The following is a 24,070-nucleotide window of genomic DNA, read 5'->3' as shown; positions in this document are numbered from 1 at the left end:
GAGGGTTGTTATAATTTTAATGTGTCGGTGTATCTGTCTGTAGTAGCGTAACACCCAAACGGCTGAGCCAATTTTTTTAAATATTTTTTTATACTATAGGTAATGTTATCCCGAGTGTTCTTAGCCATGTTTTATCAAATTGGGATTAGCTGTTCAAAAGTTATGCGACTTTTAGTGTTGAATGTCGGAGATTTGTAACAAAAAAAAAACGATGCTAAGGTTATCATTGAGACAAAGTCTGATCAGAGTCACCTTTTGAGAAAGTATTTAGTAAAAAGTTATTTATTTATAATAATATTTATGTATTATTATAGGACATATAGGTATATATTTATTATTAACTATGTAGGTTTTATGTATTATTATAATTATGTAGGTATTTACATATCGTTTATACTTTATATTAAGGGTCTGCAATAGGGAATCGAGGGTTGGCATTGTCATAGAATTATGTAGTAAATGATGCTCTACAGCCTTGAAAAAAATCACACAGGTAGTTGAAGAGTCTAGCTAGGTGCTGAATCATTCGAATTTAAGTAAATGACTATGGATAACTGTAAATTAATTTCAGAATATCAAGAAAAACCAGTCAATCACACTCCCGTATTGTAACAACTGTGTCGTAATTATTAAGAATTTTCATATGATTTTTATCATATTATAAAGTTAAAGGCTTGGACTAGGCGCTAAATACCTTGTTTTTTAATAAACACACACTTATTTTGTGTAAATTAATCCCAAACTTGAGCAATTTTTTTCCCTCAAATCTTCATACAAATATCTATGGCGGCTTTCTGTGTTATAAAATCATAAACACAAGTGACGTTTGACTCAGTTGGCCGCTGGCCTCCAAAGAAGGGTCACGTCGGTTTAGGCAGCACTGACAGCTCGCGATCTTATCGTGTACAGATACAAAATCACTGCACATTGGTTGTCATTGCACTTTTTCAACTTTTATGACACCAACATAATTTGATTTGAAATTGAGGAAGCATAATTCTTCCAGTATATTCAATACATTAAATTAAATTAGATAGTGTGCAATATTCTCGTGATATTACAGTCTCGTAAAGGTCTGATGAGGAGCAGGAATATAGCGAATGGATCTAAGTGATGACAATACGCACGAACATTAGGTTAGGGATCAAAAATACAGTCTCTTGGTGCTGGTTGAGGTATGGTCTCGTGAGGATCTGATGAGGGCAGTAACACGGTGGTGGCTCAATTTTATTTCAAAGATGTTAATAGCTAAAAGCATCGAGTTTGGGCTATTAAGTATGTTTTTCAGAGAGAGAGAAAGAGATTTTGTTTTTCCTCTGGATGTGTTAGGTTTACTGGGTTTACTAAGTTCATTCTGTTAATGGCATCAAGTTGTTATGTGTTCATAAGTAATAATTATTTATTAACAAAATGCTGTTGATTCTCCACGAAAATGTAAAAATAAAAATAAAATAAATAAAAATAAATTCGTAACGTAAAATTGTCAATGACGGAATTTCTTCTATAGACAGTAGCCACAAAAAAAATAAACGATAGATGGCGTGATTTGAAGATAAAGATACATTTTTTCGACACATAGACAGCAACAAACAAAAAAAAATACAGATTTAAAGAAAAGAAACACATACTTATACAAAACAACAAAGAAAAAAAAGGATACACATCAAAATAACTGGAAAAAATATAAGCCCCAATTTACTTGTGTGGGACAGGGAGTACCATAATATTTTTTTTGGGGTACTCCCCATTTATGCGAAATATAAGCTTGATATCTTTACCCGTTTCTGAGAAAAAGGGCGGTGACAGACAGTCAGTCAGACAGCGGACAACAAAGAGATCCTATAACGGTTGCTTTTTTTCTTTTGACGTTCGAAACCCTAAAATTAAGTAAAAATAGTATTATGCTGCCAAAAAATGTACTTACAGGTATTGAAAAAGCGGTATATAAACAAATTATACCAGCAGAGGGTTCACCATTTACCTTAATGTTACTTATAAAACGGCCTTGAGTGGCGGTCAAGTTGGTCCCCGCCTGCGATACTTTCCATTAACATTGGGACTCGTTTTCATGTTTTTAGCGTACAGTCAGGTTTTTAGTTTTTTATAATTGTATTTTTTTATTTGTAACTTTTTCGTTGTTTTTATTTTATGAAATTTTACGTCGGTAGGTAGTTCATGATCATTTTTTATTTCAATAATTTTGGTGTTGTTATTTAAATACCTTCAATATGCATATTTTTGTAATGTGAAAATCAAGTCCATTCATTTGATACCTTACACGGCAAAGTTGAATTATTATTTTTTCGATCATCACGTTATGTCCTCAAGAGGGCGCTATGTACATTTTAATGGAACGTCTCATAGCCTATAGCCATCGCGCCATCAATACGCTTCTAACAATACCTCATACATCAAAATCTATCAAGCCGTTTAGGCTACAGGAGGGAACAAAGAAACAGACAAACATACATACATACAATCAAAAAACATTACCCTCCTCCTTTGGCAGTCGGGTAAAAAGGAGTAAGACAGGGGGTCATTCTGAACTTTTGCTCTACGAGTTTTGGAAATTAACAAAAAAAAACCTTTTTCATAGAAACTTTGTTGGACATGTGACTTTTTACCATGGAAAACGAATATTTTTTTTCGCGAATTTGCAAATCTTGTAGAACAAAAGTTGTTCAGAATGACCCCTTGAGTCATCCCCTTTTGGCTTAGTATAGCCCTTTTGCGACACTATGTATTTACTTTGCTTTGTCGTCGGGGTTCAGTTGGCTGGAGGATGCCCGAAACTTATTATCTACACTTTAATAGTTTTAGTTACCTTTCTACAAGTAAATACCACATTTGTTTGAGAAAGCTAATCGGGTTCCGAGTATAGAGTAAAGTGGCACCCCTATTAATTTCTACTCTTTCCTGGTGCCTACCAGTGTAAGTAAGAATTATACTTACTTACCCTAAAATCACCCAAAATGTACTTGAACATAATTGTCAATAAAGTTGGCGAGTAAAAGTTTATCGACCCACTGTGCAAACTTACATGTGTGCGTGTCACTGCGTGTGCTGTGTGAAGAGCATTGAAAACCCAAAATTGGCGCGGCACGTCACCCTGTACGGGCCCTTAATGTAGTTTATAAATATCTCTGGTTTTCACATTATACCCATTTTCTTTCTTTCTATTTCCTATCAATTTGGTTGTCTGGAAGAGATTACTTTTAGTAATAAGGCCGCCGATTGTGCTATTTATTTTCTTTTCTTTTTTGTAACTCTGTTTCTGTTTGTGTGCAATAAAGAGTATTTTATCTTTAGTAAAAAGTTAATAATAACAATAATAACATATACTTATACTGTAAAGTGACCGATAAGGGCTCTTCCGTGCCGGGTAACAGTTAACAACAATACTATCAGCCACATGATTAATCATCCAATTCGCCTTCAACGCCAGTCGTTAACCCCTTACCTTGATTATCCATCTTGTTAATTATAAATTATAAACGAGTTGAGTATAATAATATATGTGTACGGTAATCGCGAAATGATGATACAACGCCATCTAGGGATTGACAAATGAACTGTAATAGTATGATAAAACAATGTCACGGGCATCCACTGAACTTTGTCTGCTCTGAGAAGGTCAGATCCATATCCCTTTTTAGGGATCTGCAGTTTTTGTTAGCTTTTAGATAGTCTTGGGTTAGATAAGACAGATGAAGGGTTAACAGGATGCAAACTGCTTTAGGTATAATTTTATTTAAATTGGAGTTTCGGATTCCTGAAAATGTATCCAACGTTTTGTCTTTGGTTCACTATTAACGGGACATTCTGTGTATGATAGTATCATTACTACCCATCAGGTCCCCACTGCTGGGGCACGGGTTCCTTCCATTGAAGGAAGGGTTTGTTTGATAGTAAAGATGATAAAGATAGTAAAGATGGCACAATCCTAACTAATATTATAAATGCTAAAGTAACTGTGTCTGTCTGTTAATCTTTCACGCCAAAATTACTGAACGGATTTTAATGAAATTTGGTATACATATGGTCTAGACCCTGAGAAAGAACATAGGCTACTTTTTATCCCGGAATTCCCACAGGAAAACTTTTTAAGGCGAAGCGAAGCTCGCGGATACAGCTAGTTAACTATAATAATTTTAATAATTGACCCAAAAAATCCATAAAAATGATTCCAAATCGGAGTCTAACTTTTTCAACATCACCAAAGGTTAACTGGTAGAAAATGCTGCTAGCATTAAGTTCGCCTTTGTACCAATTTATTTTGTGCAATAAATAATTTAATAATAATAATAATAACCCAGAACCAGGCTGCTATTATTGCACTATACTTTAATTATGGTTCCTATATACTTAACTCCTTAATAAATACATAATGAATGCAATGTGAAATTGATCAGGTACTTTACAGTGCCTACATAAGTTATAAAGTTCACTTTAAATTACGATCTCGCTTGAGTGACATGTCAAAGGTCAATCGTTTACGTTAACAAGGTGATTGGGAAAAAACCCCACAGGTTATTATTGAAAACAAGCTAGTCTGTGAGTCGAATTTCCTGGAAGGAGTGAGTTCAGAAATACACGCAGTCACCTTATTAAATATTGACCAATGGCGGCCATTCGCACTACCGATTAATTTGCGCAGGAGTTGAACCTACGGTCATTTATGTCTACAGCTACCGTATCACCACCGGCACACACACACACACACACGCACTCACGCCTTGTACTAATGTACTCCCTTGCGGGGTAGGCAGAGGTGCATTGCTGCACCCACTTTTCGCCAGAGTGTTATGTTAGTCCCAATGTAATAGGGGGCGGGCCTATTGCCATTTTACGGGCACATCCAAGACCCGAGAACAAATATCTGTGTTTAAACAAATATCTGCCCCAGCCGGGAATCAAATCCGGGACCATCGGCTCAGTAGTCAGGTCACTAACCACTACGCCATTCGGTCGTCCACTCGCATTTATACAAACAAATTAGGTAAGTTACACAACTAATAGGTATATATATCTATTACTAGTGTAAATTTAGTAACTTATGCTATTACAAGTTATTATTAAAGATTACATAGATTTACTTAATGAACATATGCATTTAGTGTACTTATAATACTCATTGCAGGTCTCATCTTGTAATAAATGATATTTTATTTTATTTTTTATAGTTTTTTTAGAACATCTTAGTTTTAATAAATTAGGTGGTAAGTTATTAAATATAGTCGGTGTTAGGTATTCTTTAGTACGTTTGCCATAAAAATTTACATACCAATCAATTAACCATCCATGCATCTCTAAAATTTGTCAGGTTATTTGGTGCCAATATTCGCTGGTGGTAACCCATTAACATACGAGATACGAGTACAAGAGCTTGATTTAATGAGTATACTTGAATTTTCGACGAATTTCACCAAACGCTAAACGTATTTAGTCGCCTGTCAAAAAGTTACTATCAATTAGCACGAAATGTAGGTAGGTATTAATTTTTTTATCGTAAAAGTGACCCTAATAATAATAATCTGGAACTATGCAGCAGCAGGTTGACAAATTATACGAATTTTAAAACTTTTTTGTAGGATATTTTACGCAATAACTCCTAATAGATTATACCCATAATAAAGAAAATTAAAATTAAATTAAATTAAATAGATCTGTTTTATTATAAGTATTTAAATCTTATACAATAAATAGAAATTGGGATCATTTGGTGTCGACATTTTGTAAGTTGAACTTTTCCATTGCTCGTAAGTGTAAGTATATTCAACCGGAAACTATAATGGATAGTAGGTACGAAGTTAATTTGCCAACCTAAAGTAGTAGCTTAATTGAATTTCTTTCGCATTTCGCATAAGGTCAGAAAACAACTTTTTACATAAAAAAAACCTTTCTTAATCAGCAAAAAGCCATAAGAAGCTGTAAATATGAAAATTTACATTATTTACCCAATTCAATTATGGCTATCTATATAGGATACATTTTATTACCGCATTTTTGCAACTTTTTTAACGCAATGTGACATGTCAGTCATAATTTTAATATTAAAAGTGGCACTGGTTTATAACGAGGAAGAAATTATAGAAAATACTTATTATCATTGCTTGTACAGAAGATGCCGACGTCAAGGACACCAGGATGTAGTGTGTGCGTGTCACTAAGGCCTGGGTCTCCTATTTTATGCTATATGCGGTGTCCTACTTTGGCGTAAACGTTTCGATCAACGTCCTACGGCGTCTACGCGCCAACGAACGTCGGCGTGTGAGGGAGACCGCATCAGTACATTTCTATAGTGAGCATCGTGACGCGGCCTACGGCGTATCGCTGGACGCGAACTACGGCGTAAATAGGAGATCCGGGCCTAAGATGGGTATAAATGGTATAATGGAAGTGATTTTCGTAATGTTCTACCATTGTGTTGTGTCACTTATGTATGACTTACCTTTTCCTGGGGTGCTTGAAACGAGTAGTGACGAATCACCTAACTCTTATGCTTCAAAATCATCCCCCAAGCCAAACCAAATTAAAATACATAGGTAGGTAGGTACATAGTAAACGAATTAATACCCCTTTTATGTCTCTAGTCCATCCATCCAAAGGTTGTCTGGAAGAGATCGCTATAAGCGATAAGACCGCCTTTTGTACCCTAGTTAATTGTCTATGTAAAATTGTTAATCATTTATTGGTGTACAAATAAAGAGTACTCTATCTATCTATCTATCTAATAACGTCCTCCTTTTTTCGAATCAGTTATAAATAATAATAATAACGGCCGAATTTCGACCACGAATTTAGATGCCGGCTAAAAAAAAATGCAGTGCTGTTGAGTATGAAGTCATCTATAATCTATGGTTGCTTGTCTATGGTTGAAAATCTCCCATTGAGATAAATAATGTAAGTACTAACTGAGTTTTATATAAGTATTATAAAAATTATTAATAAAACAGAAATAAAATTATATAATGAGCTCTAAAACAAATGAACCTAAATTAAAATAGTCAGTAGCTATAAATATGTATAATAATATAATGTATAATATACCTACCTAACTTATTGGGTAAAACTAGTTTAAAGTTGTATTTAGAAAAGACAGTCCAGGGATTTCACTCCTGTGTTCTTCTCCAAAGACAAAGGTCCTTTTATTCTAACGAAGAATACCTACTTATAAAAAAATAGTACTCGATGAATAAAAACAAAATGTTTGATAATTGTGAGCAAATACTACAAAGGAACACAGAAGGATGAGTTTCTTTGTCCAGTATAAAATATTTTACACTTTGCAATAATGCGGTAAAAATATAGTTATGAATCCGACTATTTTAATGGTTTTAATAAAGTACTTAGGTATTCAAGGAAAAGGTGTAACTTTATATGAACTATGTTTTAACTTTATGTCCGTAAGTATAAAATATTAAATTATTTATGTAGGTACACGTACAGTAGTTATAAATATATTAACTTTATTTAGCTATCGTTTACTTTTAAAAACATGTAATAAACATCAAATGTACTTAGTAGGATGTACTTGGTTGTGTTTAAAAGGTGTAATTTAGAATTTGATGAAAATATATTAACGACTAGCTGTTCCCGCGCGCTTCGCTTCGCCTTAAAAAGTTTTCCCGTGGGAATTCCGGGATAAAAAGTAGCCTATGTTCTTTCCCAGGGTCTAGACCCTATGTATACCAAATTTCATTCAAATCCGTTCAGTAGTTTTGGCGTGAAAGAGTAATAGACAGACAGACAGACAGACAGACACAGTTACTTTCGCATTTATAATATTAGTTAGGATTTATGTAGGTACACGTACAGTAGTTAAAAAATATGTTAACTTTATTTAGCTATCGTTTACTTTTAAAAACATGTAATAAACATCAAATGTACTTAGTAGGATGTACTTGGTTGTGTTTAAAAGGTGTAATTTAGAATTTGATGAAAATATATTAACGATTAGTTGGTAATATTCTGATGCGCTGTTAAATGTACTTCAATATTGTAGACGGTGTCACTAAGCTAGCCTTTTCCGTTTAGGAGTAATTTGGTGGTATGTCACTGGAACATTTTCATTGCTCGTGAGTGTATTACATATTACAGCCCTATACAGGGTGTTGCAAAATTGGTATACTAAGCCGGAACCTACATGTGCAGCATGTTATATCTAAGCCCGAAACTGAAATCAGAATTTGAAAATTCGCGAAAAAAAAATATTTTTTTTCCATAGTAAAAAGTCACGCCACCAACAAAGTTTCTCTGGAAAATGATTTTTTTTTTCGCGAATTTTCAAATTCTGATTTCAGTTTCGGGCTTAGATATAACATGCTGCACATGCTGGTTTCGGCTTAGTATACTCTTTTTGCAACACCCTGTATGTTTACCTAAAGGCACATACACGAACATAAGTAGGTGTGTAGAGGTACAGCAGAAAAAGTGGTTTAATAATTGAATTAAAACGTCTGTTTGTACTTAATCTAAACTAAGTTTTTCCTTAACCTGTCCTCAAACTTGCGGCCTCAAGTCTAAGTTCCTTGTTCTGTTATATCTTTAATAATCCTCTTTGCAGAAGTTGCATGGAGGAAGATGAAACAGCTTCCCATGTCTTGTTACATTGCAAAGGCGTGGAGACACTACGATCAAAAATCCTCGGATCTCCGGGGTCCCTCCGGGAAGTCATGAGCAACCTAGGTCGTCTACTGGCTTTCTGGCGTGAGCTTGGGTGGCTTAATAGCTAGTCACCCCATAGGTATTTCACGCATAATGGCCCACCTTGGAGGCTAAATGCGGAAAATCAGCTCGCCATGATAGATAGATAGATAGATATCTTTAATAATATTAAAACTGACCTGGTATTATACCATTAGCATCGGTCAAGATTGAACAGTTATAGCAGGTGTCATATTGCTGCAAGCAAGGTTGCCTGGAAGAGATGGTTGATCGATGGTAGGTAATAGTGATGTAACGAATGTGTGTTTTTGGACATTCGCGAATGCGTTTTGTTTCAAGTTTGTGTTCAAATTTGGCGTTTTTTGTATGGTTTGGTGGCAGTATCGTACTGAACGAGGTACGTTCCGTTCTAGGCGCATTCCGAATCAGACTAACCAATATAAGACGCAATTTTTAAAAAAAGTTACACTTTATTTGCTCCGTAACAGTTACGACACATAGCGACTGTGTGCCGTTTCTGAGGACGATTTACACGAAACATTAAAAAGTATTTAAATGTATGGCTGTCTGGCACTGTCAAAATACGTTTTTTGTTTGTTTATTTACACTCACGGGCAATGAAAAAGATCAATTAAGAAAAACACCAAATTACTCCTAAGATACCTACTCTGATTTCAAATTCGGGCTTAGATATATACTGCACATGCTGGTTTCGGCTTAGTATACCCTTTTTGCAACACCCTGTATGTATAGCTACCTACTTTGATAAGACGGCTCAGAAAGTTCTTTCTTCCATTCTTCTCCTAAGACAAAGATCCCTTTTACGAACAGAAAGTAGTAGAAATAGCGTTAGTAGATTTAGAACACGTTTCTGATCTAGAAAAACTCAAAAGATGGCATTCAATGATCAATGAACAATTTATTTCGAAAACTTTTAAAATATTAGTACCTACAAAGAAAAAACCGTTTTATTTAGATCATTAAATTACCTTGCAACTTCTGTAACAATTAACAACGATACGGCTTGTCAGATTTGAAAGTACAGGTGGCGTCACTTTTATTTTTCTGTATATATTCGCGATTTTGCATAAAAGTTGTTGTTTTAAAATCTGTAACATATTAATATTTAGTATAACTTAGCGCTGCACAATACTAGTACAGGAGGACGTTTATAATGGTGAACGAAAACATAGTAAGGAAAATACAATAGAATACCTACGTATTTATTATACAGGATTGCCTTGTAACTTATAGTGTAAAAAGGTATGTCTGGCAGAGATCGATAACACCCAATCTACACTAATTAGGTAACCATTTGCTAATTTTATTATTCTTTTTTGTGTACGAATAAAGAGTATTCTATTCTAGAATTTATTTACACTCACGGGCAATGAAAAAGTTCCACTCACAAAATGCCGATGCCAAATGACCCCTATTTTTTCAAACATTTAATTAATAATTTGATCAATATATTATATTTGTTTTCAGTTGGTAATATCCTGATGCTCTGTGAAATGTACTTCAATGTTGCAGAAGGCGTCATTAAGCTAGCCTTTTTCGTTTAGAAGTAAATTGGTATTTTTCTTAGTAGAACCTTTTCATTGCCCGTGAGTTTATTTATTTATTTAAATTCTAGTCTATCATGAGTCTGTGTGTACAGCATGACATAAGCAGTTTTACGCCCGGTGGCTTGTTGCTAATAATGTCTAGCTGGCCACTAATTGGGTTAAGTAAGTTTCGTTTTTTGTTCACCAATTTTACCATTCTTCTTTTACTGTTGTGAAGATGTTAGCTAGGTACTACCCAATTTTTTATGGCATTAGATGTTTATAATTAATATTTGTTTTTATTATTTTTATTAATATAAAAAAAAGTTATGCATAGGCTTCAACTTATAGTTTGTTAAGAAAAAATGTTAAAGATTTTTTTTTCTTTTTATTGAAAAACATTGAGACCCATTTTGGTGTCGGCATTTTGTGAGTGGTACTTTTTCATTGCTCGCAAGTTTCGTTATTGTATACCTACCTTAGTGATTCTGTGGGGTTACCACCACCGAGCATATAAGCAGTTAACCATCGCTTGCTGTGAAAATCTGACGTCACTTGTATGGATCTGACAGAGGTTTGATAAGCGAGCGACGCTGCTTCATCATCATCATCATCAGCCAATAATCATCCACTGCTGGACATAGGCCTCTCCCAAGGAGCGCCACAACACTCGGTCCTCGGCCTTCCTCATCCAACCACTACCCGCCACCCGCCTAAGGTCGTCAGTCCAGCGGGCAGGAGGGCGTCCCACGCTGCGTTTGCCTGTTCGTGGTCTCCACTCGAGAACTCGACGCTGCTTAATGATTGCTAATGTGTCGGTGGTGGTACGGGAGCTGTGTCAATATTTTGTAACACGCGTTACTTATTAATACTAGCATTTATAATGTGTGTCAAGGCAACCGACTACTGGTTTACTTCCTATACCAACATAATATGATAATAATTCGGTCAGGCAGCATCGTATTCAACCATTGATATCCTAACTAATATTATAAATGCGAAAGTAACTTCTGTGTCTGTCTGTCTGTTACTCTTTCACGCCAAAACTACTGAAGGGATTTGAATGAAATTTGGTATACATACGGTCTAGACTCTAGACCCTGGGAAAGAACAAAGGCTACTTTTTATCCCGGAATTGCCACGGGAAAACTTTTTAAGGCGGGAACAGCTAGTTCAAAATAATTTTATGATATTCGGTTATTAAGTTTACCTGTTATTCTCGAAACCTAACACGGAGTTTGCAAAAAAAATTATTTAAATTTAGTTAGGATCTAAAAAATACTACCTAAGTAGGTACATGCATATAAATAATAATGTCGTCATAGGTTTTAACGTTGACTACATAAATTATGTACTCTGACATAAATATTTTTTGAACAGTGTTAAAAATGTTGTTTTGCACACTTAATTAATAAAATGTGTAGTATAATTTATGTTTCTGCTATAAATGTACAAGATACTAATCCCCTTATTCATAAAAAAGTTACTGGACGCTTTAGCTATTGAACTGTTCTGTGACTCTCTGACAGAGAACAATTTGTTGTTTGTAATTTTTTCATTGACGATGGCGGCGCTAGGTTGGTTACCTAAAGGTATAGTGCGACAAACTTATCTGTTCCTGTGAGAGCGAACTAAATTGATCCATATCTCATTATTTACTAATGAATTATGTATTGATATAGATTAGATGGGTGTATTGAAACCACAAGAGCGAATTACCACTACTGGCAAACTTAAAATCTTATAGAATGAAGAAATATTACACATTTACGTGAGCTGTCACCGGAACAGATAAGTTTGTGGCACTGTATATTTCCTCCTATTTGATTTTTGTAATTTATGATTTAATGGTAATATTTGCCCTTTTATTTTTGCAAGTTGAAAAGGTTCGTGCTATAAAAGATTTATGATTTGCGAAAAATATAGAAAACAAAAATGATACAAAAACGGTAAAGGTTAGTGGCAAATTTTAAATTCAGTAAACACCATAAAATCATACAAACACATTTTAACACATTAAATTGAATTGCTTGTTTCTGGTTTATTTAGTTTTTGATTAATTTATCTGCCAAGCTCTAAATATGAAAGGTTGCCTGGGTAAGATCGCTTTTAGCGATAAGGCCGCCTATATATTGCGTTGTATCCACTGTATTATAAATTGTTATTTGTGTCCTGTTTAGTCAATAAAGTAGTATTCTATTCTATGATTTTGTCATGTGTATGATACATAGTATAAAATGCTCACAACGGCCCTATGCTAGTGTAGTGAAGTTGTTAGTGACCCTGACTGCTATGCCAAAACGTAGTTATATATATTTTATATAGTTTATTTGCTTAGTGATGCCAAAGGTCCCGGGTAGGAATCCCAACCGAAACAGATATTAATTTAAAGACATGAATTTGAACTCGGGTCTTGGGTGTCAATATGTAAGTATATAATATTATATGTAAATAAATCAACTGTCCAATACCCACATTACAGACTCTGCCAAGCTTAGGATTGGATGACCGTGTATGAGATGTCCCCATGTATTATATTATTATTATGCATTAGACAAAATTGCATGAATAATTAAGAAATACCACTCCACGTATAGGTATATTTTGTAATCAAAACCCGAATATGTTGAAATGAAATGCAACAAAAATTACTATTACCAACCACACGTTACAATTTTGATGAAACTGGATTAGTTGGTAGGGCGGGGTCCCGTTTGACCCTGCTGCTAGCACTTATTAGGAATACATATAACCTAACCAACGATAAAATCACCGACATTCAATACTAAAAGTCGCATAACTTTTGAACGGCTAAAGGTCGCAGAAAACATAAACGAAACGTAAACGGATCGGGTTTCATAGAGCCGACCATCTGACTGTCGCAATCTCGCGAACGCCTGGTGTAACTTTTTAAATTTCTCGTCTGTATCTATTAAAATAACAATTTGTATCTTCTGCTAACTATTGAAGCTAATGTTGATGTTAATCGATATTATGTAGTAGACACAAAAAACGGCTGTTTGTTAGTACTTAAAGTTAAATACCTATTCTAGTAAACAGATTGAATGGAACAGTCATTTATTGCGATTTCAGAATGATTCTCAGCATTAAAGTTGCATAGTGTATATTACTGATATATAATTCCACCCCTGTATGAAAATATTAAAATGCAAAATCTACGCCAGTGGTTCCAGCTGAGCACTGGAGAATTGTTCCGTGCGGCGGCCTCCAGGACGGAAATCAGCAGGATGATTGCCAACCTTCGATAGGAGACGGCACCAGAAGAAGAAGAAGAAGAATGAAAATATTAAAAAAAAGTCGGGGCTTAAGTCTTAGGTGAAACGGGGACAAACCTGAGTAGAATTATTGAGTTAGCATGTATTAGTAGGTCGAATTACATGAACCAAACACGCAAACATGTACAGCACATACTTGTGAAGTGCTTACTTACTTATTTATTCGCTTATTAGCTTATTGTTAGGTATTATCTAGGTTTAATTCATATTTAAATAGTACTAGCTGTTCCCGCGAGCTTCGCTTCGCCTTAAAAAGTTTTCCCGTGGGAATTCCGGGATAAAAAGTAGCCTATGTTCTTTCTCAGGGTCTAGGCCATATGTATACCAAATTTCATCCAAATCCGTTCAGTAGTTTTGGCGTGAAAGAGTAACAGACAGACAGACAGACAGACAGACACAGTTACTTTCGCATTTATAATATTAGTTAGGATTTGAGGAGCACACAAATTAAAAGGTGATCGATGCCACTAAATGTTACGAGTGTAGAAAAAACTTATAATAGGCATAAACTTTTTGTTGTTATTATTAAAAAACACGGAGTGTTTGCTCCTCATACTACGTTGAGTTATATAAATATTAGTTTTTCGATCTATTATGGAAATATAATTTATACGATCATAAACATTTTTCAACCTTTTTGATGATACCTAATTTAAGAGGTTTTTTCTACAACCAATTTGTGTTCAAAACATTCACTGCGTTCCCAGTGGGCAAACTGTTTGCTGCCTTTGACTAAGATTTGAAAAAAAACCACACAAAACTACCAATCTCGCGAGATCTCGAAATCGACGAGATCTAGCGGTATTGTATTCATGATCTTGCGAGATCGCGCCCCAATCTCGCAAGATTTGCATTCCCTAGATAGCGGCTTTCGGTGTTGGTTTTGCACTCACTCTAGGCAATGTACAGCTTTACAATGTGTTTACAATGGTGTTGCAATAGCGAAAATTCATTCAGCGGGTCATTCTGTACATTATTTTTCTACGACTTTCGGATATTAGTAAAAACTCTCTTTCACTTCCCTGCACTTAACACACTCTGTAAATAAAGTAAACACTCACCATGGTTGATTTTCCCCTGCTGCGATATAAGCATATTCAGCGGGACGGCGGGCTTATCGCCAGAGATCCGTGGAGCGAGGCCGAACAGCCGGTTCCGGGCCGACTGCCCTACCGCCAGGTACTGTTTGTGCCCCATGGTGGAGGCTTTTTTATCCGGGATAGCGAAGAAGATGCGCCTTTGACGCTAATTTCGATGGAGCCGTTGGGAAAGCATTTGTGGTGTTCTGGAACAAAGGAGAAGAGATATTAGAATTTTACAATAATATAACAATGTGCTACGAAAAGTGGGTAGCTCACTTGTGAGCCACCTCTGACTACCCCTACGGGGATTACAGTCGTGAGTGCATAATATAACAATTTGTAAATAAAACAGCACAATAAGGCGACCTTATTGCTTAAAGCAATTTCTACTAGGCATTTCGTTTGGTTGTTTTGTTTCGACCTGGTCAGTTTATATATAAACTGACCATGACCAGGTTCATATATAAGAAGGTCTTTGGTTTATTTTGTGTTCCACTGCCAAGCAAGGATACTTACTAACAAAAATGAAACGAAAATCGAAAATTGGTTCATCCGTTTAGAAGCTACGCTAAATTAAACATTAATAATTAATCACACGTTGTAGTCCAGTCTGCTATAAAAAAACTTAAATTTTGATTTACTGCGCAAAATTAAATATATTTTTTTGCAGAGACTATGTATTAAATAAATTATGCACGGCTCGCCATCTTAAATTTTTCGTATGCCATTATGGAGTGGTCGCACTTAAGGCTGTCACTAAAGCTGGAAGAAAATCAGAATCTGTCAAATCTAGTGAGGGGGGGTTGAGGTATGCGGGGCGTTCTACGGACAATGACATGAAATTTTAACATAGTACTCGAAAACATAAAAGTGAAGACATGCCACTTTGTTAAAAATATACTAAGTAAGTAATATTGTTTTGTGATACGAAAATATTTATTTTTATTTGAAAGTATTTTTAATATTTAATAATTAATTATATATAAAGTCGTACCCGTGCCGATATTTATACAGGTTGTTGCAAAAAGGGTTTAATACTATGCCGAAACCTACGTGTGCAGCATGTTATTGATGTTATTTCTAAGCCAGGAAATGAAATCAGAATGTAAAAAAATCGCGAAAATATTATCAGAGTTTAATAGTTCAGGGTGTTGTATTAAACTCTGCCCCCGTGTAATAAAAAAAGTATAGTTAGCCGAAAGGGCGTTACTCAGGCGTCACTCTGAAAAACTTTTATCCTACGTAATTTTTTATATTCATGAAAAAAACGCTTCTTCATATAATTTTTTTTTGGTCACGTGACCTTTTAGTTAGACGACCTGTTTTTTTTTTGGTGTTTCAAAAGCAGAACAGTAGTTTGCAGAACTCTGCATATACAGGGTGTCACAAAAGGTTACGTAGCTGGCAAAGGGATATGGGGAGGTCACCAGAAAAATAATAACATGTAAGTACCCCCGCAAGGGAGTACATTAGTACAAGGCGAGAGTGTGTATTTTTTTTTAAGTACTTATGTGTATTTGGGATATGATAGAAAATATATTTTTGTTTCTTAAAAACCAAAAAATTTACACCTTGCTGCGCTCTTTTGCTCACTGTAAGTACACCTACAAATATTGCTGTATTAAAAAAAACGGTTTTGTTATAACGATTATAAAAAAAAAGTTATTTTCATGTCAAGGAGTCATTTACCTAATTACGATTTCACTCAACAGCAGGTGAACTGAAAAAATAAGTTCTAGTTCTATCATCACTTTAGATCGCAAACATTGTAACTCCACTTTTCTCGGCGAAAAGTACTCTTTGGTGTCAATAGAAACGTTTTTTGAATTCACATGTTTTCCTCTTTATTCGAAAAAAAAACTGTATTCCGCATTTTACCATTTGTTTTCCTCTAAACCCCAAACCGTGATTTTTAAACAAGAAAACTTAGTAATTATACCCTTTATTCTCATATACAACGTGCGAGCCTTTGTTTTTATTACTACTTTAGTAAATTACAATAACATACTCAACAATGTTAATTTTTTTTTCAATGTTATGTTGTTAAATTAAGATCTAATATTTTATTAACATGAAGTTACTTTCAACTTTTTTTTGCATCTATGCGTCGAATCACAGCATGACGGCTGCTGCAGCTTCCTGCTGTCCTGTCCTCCAACCAATCCCACCAGTACTGCAGGTTGCGTCGAATACGAGCCATTCTCTTCGACTTGACAAGACAGGTGCTCCCGGAAGGATCATAGATCGCACGGAACCCGTACCGTATAGAGGCAACGGACTCCTTTGCAACAGCCCCCCAGATTCGGAAGTAGCCCATGCACTGCATGGCGAGCACAGCTGCAGCAATTTTTTCGTAATGAATCATTGGGATGTCATCCCCGAAGGAGGCTCTCAGCCTACCTCACGACCTGTGTGACATTAGAAAAATGCACTGTGCTAACGCCGTTTGCGAGCTTGATTTGCAGGACCGCGTTGTATGCCAAGTTCCACAGCAGAGGGGTCCAAGACCTACCGCTGTGGAACTCCGCAACTGAACTTCTTCAGTGAAAACAAACCCTCTCTTTTCGCATCCTTAATGTACTTGTTAGACACCTATGACCTCTGTCAATTTTCTGCAGATAAGAAGACAAGTGATGGTATACAAGAGCCGCCCTAAAGGTTCGCCCTCTAGGGGATAGAGTTGAACGCGGTTACTATTTTTAAGCAAACAGCCAGCGCAACAACTCGCCCGTGGTTCTTATCCTGCTCCGACAGTGAACGAACGCAAAGTATTGTACCCACTATTCGAATCCGCATTTCGGATGCCAAACTGACTGTCCGAAAGGTCGAAACCGTACCACCACAGAGGTATGACTCGTTCGAAGAGCTTATCAGGCTCTTACAGCAATCAGATGTGTCGGTACACTGAAAGATAATCTACAGGCCTGCTTTATTTATTTAGGAGCACTAATGGCCTCCTTTCAGTCATTGAGTCACTGGCACTCAGGCTGCGGTTGAACAGGAAGATAGACTGTCTAAACAAATCATTTTTAGGCTAGTTAAAAAAAACTTTAGGTGGGTAGTATGCCAACTAGAACGACAAATAAAACAGTATTTTTGTCTCCTCTAAAATTTGGTCACGAGGAGTTACGATGATTACGATCTAAGGTGACGCTGACGATATTTTATACAAGGTATTGAAAAAAGGGTATAAAGCTTAGCCAAAAGTGGATTTAGGTGCCATTCTGATCCACTTTTCTTCTACAATTTTGAAAATTCACGTAACAAAACCTTTTACATAGAAACTTATTCGATCACGTGACTTTTTACTATAGAGACCGAATTTATTTTTCGAGAATTTCCAAAACTTGGAGAACAAAAGTTGTTCAGAATAACCCCTGAGTCAAACCCTTTCGGCACAGGTATCCTGTATAGGTAATATCAGGTTTATAAAAGACCTGGGCCTGTAGAGTGAGACTCGGCATGGGGAGTCATAATTTATAGATCTTTTAGGTTGCAGTGGCGAATGGGCACTGGTAGCCCTGCCCTTTTCTATAACTATAACTATAGGTAATTTTATGGCAATTTAAAAATGGTATAACATTTATCTATTTGAAAAAATCATTAAAAATATACATTACCTATCACCCTAATTTAAAAATTCAGCCCTTACTTTAAACTTATAACACCCCTCTATTTCCTTCAGGGGTTAAAAAACCTGTGTATTTAATATTTTCTTATGAGTTTTTTTTTAAAAACTAGGCTCTTACATAGTTATACATAATATTATGCGGTATTTTATTCCACTTGTAACGCATAAAATTCATAGCTACAGTAAACATTTCATTTTTTTCATGGCGAGATACAGTCGCACTTAACCGCTTTTTTGCAAAGCTTGTTAAATAGATTTAAAAAATTATGTAAATTTTAGATCTTCAATTTTTAAAAATACTTACTTATTTTTAACAACCTGTAGTGTACAGACTACCACATCTTAAAATATATATATTTTTAATTAACTACGGTTTTTGGTTTCAAATAAAACAAATTATGAACTTACTTTTCAACACCCTGTATATTGTGTAGCTTACCTACCATACACAACCGTTAAAATAAAATAAATTACCCCTCAGAATATAAACAGGCTCGCGCTTTGGCATACTGCATTGACCGTATAGTTCTTATTCGGAGAATCTAATAAATGTCATTATGTGCAATGTTTACCTTTATCTATGCATCTGTAACTCTATAGTAAAAAATGTAAACAAATCGAAAAGGCGAAATGTTTTCTAAGAATTTTCGGCTTTTCTGCATCTAAAATGATTAGAAAATTAACTTTCCATAGCAAATGCATATGTATTATAATGCTTGTAGTCATAATTTGTTGATTTAATCAGTTTTTGTGAAATATTTGATAAAAAATAAAATGGCGTGGGTATCGCTCCTAACAGGCCGCCACCAGGGCGACGACTGAAGAAATCTGAAATCTGTCACGGTGTCATCATTTTTAAACCGGAATTTATTAGTTTTTTGCAAAAAAAGTTGACTTCTGGTCCATTAAATCCAACTCTTTAAGGTAACTTTGTTAAGAATTTAATTACCTACACATACATATAAGATTCCATGAAAATGGGCCCTCTGATTTCAAGGGTTTTTTCATAATAAGTCAAAAAATTGCAAAAGACATGGTGTGTTTGCAATTTTTTTTAACATACTTATTATAATCCTGCACCAATTTATAAGCAACTAACATGTTGAGTATACCCTCTGCTACAAAATATATTTTTATCAATGTGATAGAAGCCACCGTTTTTCCAATCTAATCAAGTATATCAAGCCGACTTTAGCATTTTAGCTTTAGGGATCCCCTTAACCTATGACGCAAATGGGACAACTTTTTTTTGTTTTTTTATTTCCTCTTAAACGGGTTAACCCGACAAAGTTCTAATCTCTAAGTTCATCTTTCAAAATAATAAGAATACCCCTTAGTTTAACTGGTGCAATTTATACAAAAAAACTAATTTTCAATTCGGTTTAGAAAAAAAATATACTGTTTTTCCTTCTGCGTTGTTACGTGGTTTAGGTAAAATATTGTTATATTGTTGTATTTTGTAATCCTTATTTTTTGAATTTTGTTGCAAAAACTTGAAATAAATATCAGAATTTCCCTATGTTCTTTTAGCAGTTTTTAGGTCTACCTCTACTTTTTATATGAGCCTATTAATCGGCTGAATCCCATAAAAAGTAGTAACAATAAAAATAAGTTTTTCGGTCGGTATCGCGAATACGGCTCGCAAAGGTTAGTATTAGTCTACCATTAAAAGTTGTGATAAACCATTTGTAACATCCTATACCATACATAATTTATAATTCAGCTTTTTATAATCAATTCTGCATAACATACTTACGGGTTCAAGTACTTCAAGTGTACAATTTAATTGACACATAATTAACTAGGCATAGATATATTCTCCAGTAAAAACTGAGTCATTCGTTTAAACGTATCTTTGTTGTGTAATGGCCTAGAATTGTAGACTAGATCTAGTATTATAGTGCTTGATAGCCACCTAGGTGTTGAGATACGGCTAGAAGTCACGCTATGAAGGATGACTGGGATAAATCAAAGGTCCAGTTGGTAACAGACTTTTTACTGTCAGGTTTTTACCTGATCGAATAAAGGAGACGAGTGTCTTGGACTTTTTAAAATTTATTTACAAAAAATAGGTGAATTAAAACTATCTAAGTACATACATAGTTAGTTTTTCCGTTAAATGAAAAGTTTAACAATTTCAACCCATTTTACGACCGAAAAAGTGTAATGTTGTTTATAAAAAAATGCATATTGAGATATTTAATTGTAAAATTACTCAGGTATATATTCTGTTTAGATGGACCTGCCAATAGGTATATATAATAATGAATTAGAATATGCCGTCTTTCCCCATGACCAAAAAAACAGTACAAAATGACCGCTTTGGATGGAAAAGGGTACGACTAAACAATTTATTGCGGTAGTATGGATGACATGACCTATCTCAATAACTCTCACATATACTTCGTTTCAGCTAAGATGGCCAGAGACCGTCCGGCTAGCTATAATAAAAACATTTGGGGACATCTTCCACACGGCCATCCGACCCCAAGCTAGGCAGAGCCTGTGTTATGGGTATCGGACATCCTAGCTGATATATCTACACAAATACATAGATACAAATTAAATATAAATATCAACATCCAAGACCCGAGTACAAATATCTGTCTTTAAACAAATATCTGCCCCAGCCGGGAATTGAACCCGGGACCTTCGGCATACCAGTCAGGGCCACTAACCACTACGCCATTCGACCGTCTAACTATCACCCAATGCTTTTCATTCATCTCAGGTACCTACTATGTAGTAGGTACGCGTTTAGAAATTTACGAAAATGAAAAAGATTAGGTTTTCTTCTATCATCTGCATACATTACCAGTCAAAAATTTTCATGTTTTTTCCCCACTTTGTATGCGAGACGTAAATTTCTATAGTTTTCGATAAACCATCAAACCAGACCCTCTAGTACGGGTTTTGCTATTTATGAAAACGAAAAAGTTTACGTTTTCTCCTGTCATCTGCATGCATTATCTGATGCAAAAGTTTCATGATAGTTCCCATTAGGGGCGCCACTTAGTGTGCGAGAAAACGTAAACTTTTATAGTTTTCGACAAACTATGAAACCTGTACTAGACGTAGGCTACGACGTAAGACTTTGGGGATAACAGTCGTGAGCATATTACGATTACGAAGCCTACAATGATGATATTTAAATTGAAAAAAACCTTGACAGGTACGCACTTTGTTTTTCACAGTGCGTTGCAAATATCAAGGTGTTAACGATAGGTAATTTGTTTTATTACATAAATTCCTATTAAATATAATTAATCCCATAGAAAAACGGCATAAACAACGCATCATATTTTGACGTCAAACTGAGGAAAAAATATAATGACATCAATACACCCATCATTTAAGTTTTGCGAAAACATGCTTCTAGACTTAATAATATTTACAATATTTAATATATTTTTTTAATCACCGAAAAATAGGTGTGTCATACTTAAATGGGTCTCCATTTATTGTGTGTATGCGTGTGTGTAAAATAGAAATGAACAATCCTTTGTTTTAAAAGATCACTAGTTTTGCAAGTTTTTATTAGTTATTGATTTAGGTTTACCTGTCATCTTCTATGTAAAATAGGTGTTTAAATAAATATTATTATGAGTTCCTTAACCTGCAGCATATAATTACAATATTTTATATCATCAATAATCTATAATTATAAATTTCCTTACAGTCAAACCTTTAAGTCCCGACATCAAAGATGAGATTTTGCTAAGACTTTTGATGATCATCAGTTATTGACATACTTTTACATAGGTACATTTTAAAAATAAAATACCGATTTATTATAGATTTTAACGGATTTGTCCTTTAATAAATACTTATAGCAGATCGATTAAATACGATCTTAAACAATTACCCCCTTATTCATAGAAAAGTTACAATACGTTTTAACTAATAAACTGTTTTGTCCCTCTCTGTCAAAGAACAAATTGTACTTAGTCGGAGAGGGACAAAACAGTTTATTAGTAAAAACGTTCTGTAACTTATCTTTGAATAAGGGGGTTAGTTTGGATCCACTTCCGTTTTCAAGACTTTATAGTTGGACTGTAGGTCTGAATGATTGAAAATCAATGCACAGCTGATACTACTGAACGTATCCTACTGAAACTTTCAGGAATTGTTCCTGTATGACATAATAGAAACCCGCTAAGAAAATATTTTGCGAAATTTTACATGTAAAAGAGTAAAATGGGGGTAAAAAGTCTTAGGATGGTTTTTACGGAGACAACAGCCGCTTTTTCCGATGTAAATTTTTTTTAACTAAAAAGTAGAGTTTTAACTTTATTGCTATACATATAAGGGACGGAAAAAAATATTTTAGGTCCGGGAGATCTATCACAGGAAAACATTTAAAGGCGAAGCCAAGCTCGTATGGGCAGCTAGTTTTAAATAATAATAGGTATAAACATACATACACTCCTCTGCATACCGGAAATTTCAGTTATTAAACTTTGCAATGTAATTTATTACCTCTTATAAAATTACATAACTTAACTGCCTTGTATAACCACATTAAAAAATATGAGGAACAACGCAGGTTCACGAAGTTTTAATCCGTTCAGGTTATCTAGATCGCAAACCTGAATATCTAGATTTTTTTTGGCAAGTTAGTGTCATGTTTTTGCTTCGGTTAATCTTACTTACGTTCTTTTTTATGATTCAAAAAACTTAATCGCAGGTCAAGTAACCTAAGACAGGTTTTTGTTGGAAGGACAATTCAGTATCTATTGAGTACTAGCGTTCCCTTAGATTAACAATATAAAAAAAAAAAACACGCACTCACGCCTTGTACTAATGTACTCCCTTGCGGGGTAGGCAGAGGTGCATTGCTGCACCCACTTTTCGCCAGAGTGTATGTTAGTCCCAATGTAATAGGGGGCGGGCCTATTGCCATTTTACGGGCACATCCAAGACCCGAGAACAAATATCTGTGTTTAAACAAATATCTGCCCCAGCCGGGAATCGAACCCGGGACCATCGGCTCAGTAGTCGTATTAACAATATACTTACGAACAATATGGAGTATCACATAATTCACATACAAAATACAAAAACAAAGAAAAAAAACTGGCCGCATTTTGTTTACTGGGCCTCTAGTACGAGTTTTGCAATTTACGTAAACGAAAAAAGTTCTGGTTTTCTTCTGTCACCTGCATACATTATCTGTCAAAAGTTTCATGATAGATTCCGCTAGAGGCGCCAGATTGTATGCGAAAAAACGGAAACTTTTATAGTTTTCGACAATCTATCAAACCTGTACTAGAAGTACAGTAGTCATCGAAAGATAGAGTTATTGAAACTGGCAGTTACCCAATAAGTAGTAGTAGTAGTAGTACCTGACTACTGAGCCGAAGGTCCCGGGTTCGATTCCCGGCTGGGGCAGATATTTGTTTAAACACAGATATTTGTTCTCGGGTCTTGGATGTGCCCGTAAAATGGCAATAGGCCCGCCCCCTATTACATTGGGACTAACATAACACTCTGGCGAAAAGTGGGTGCAACAATGCACCTCTGCCTACCCCGCAAGGGAGTACGTTAGTACAAGGCGTGAGTGTGTGTGTGTGTAGTACATAATTTCTATGTAAAATATAGGTAGGTATAAGGTATGTTGTAATAAATATTATGCAAATTTACCTAAACAGGATATGAATTGATTTTACCAGTTAACGTGGAGGGAGCTATTAATAATAGTCTTGGACTCATCCGATGAGAAAAAAAAACGTCACGGGTATTTCCCTTCGTACAGTCAACCACAAATTAATATATTTATGCTGCTTTTATCAACTTTTTTTATTTTTTTATAATACAATACATTTATTGATTAGCTATATAAAAATG

At 35.1% G+C, this 24,070-nt stretch overlaps 1 protein-coding gene across 1 annotated transcript in view; it reads right to left on the bottom strand.

Annotated features, from left to right (window-relative positions):
- LOC105393137 (scavenger receptor class B member 1) overlaps positions 1-24,070 on the bottom strand; it is a 103,973-nt gene that overhangs the window by 22,008 nt on the left and 57,895 nt on the right. Inside the window, exon 3 of the mRNA XM_038121528.2 lies at positions 14,572-14,795. Coding sequence (XP_037977456.2) covers positions 14,572-14,707 — 136 coding nt within the window. The 5' untranslated portion in view covers positions 14,708-14,795. The remainder of the gene's footprint in view (positions 1-14,571; positions 14,796-24,070) is intronic.

The sequence above is a fragment of the Plutella xylostella genome, chromosome 30 (assembly GCF_932276165.1).
Source record: "Plutella xylostella chromosome 30, ilPluXylo3.1, whole genome shotgun sequence".
NCBI classification, from domain to species: Eukaryota; Metazoa; Arthropoda; class Insecta; order Lepidoptera; family Plutellidae; genus Plutella; species Plutella xylostella.
Note: the sequence above shows the minus strand (reverse complement) of the source record. Positions and strands in the feature narration are given on the sequence as shown.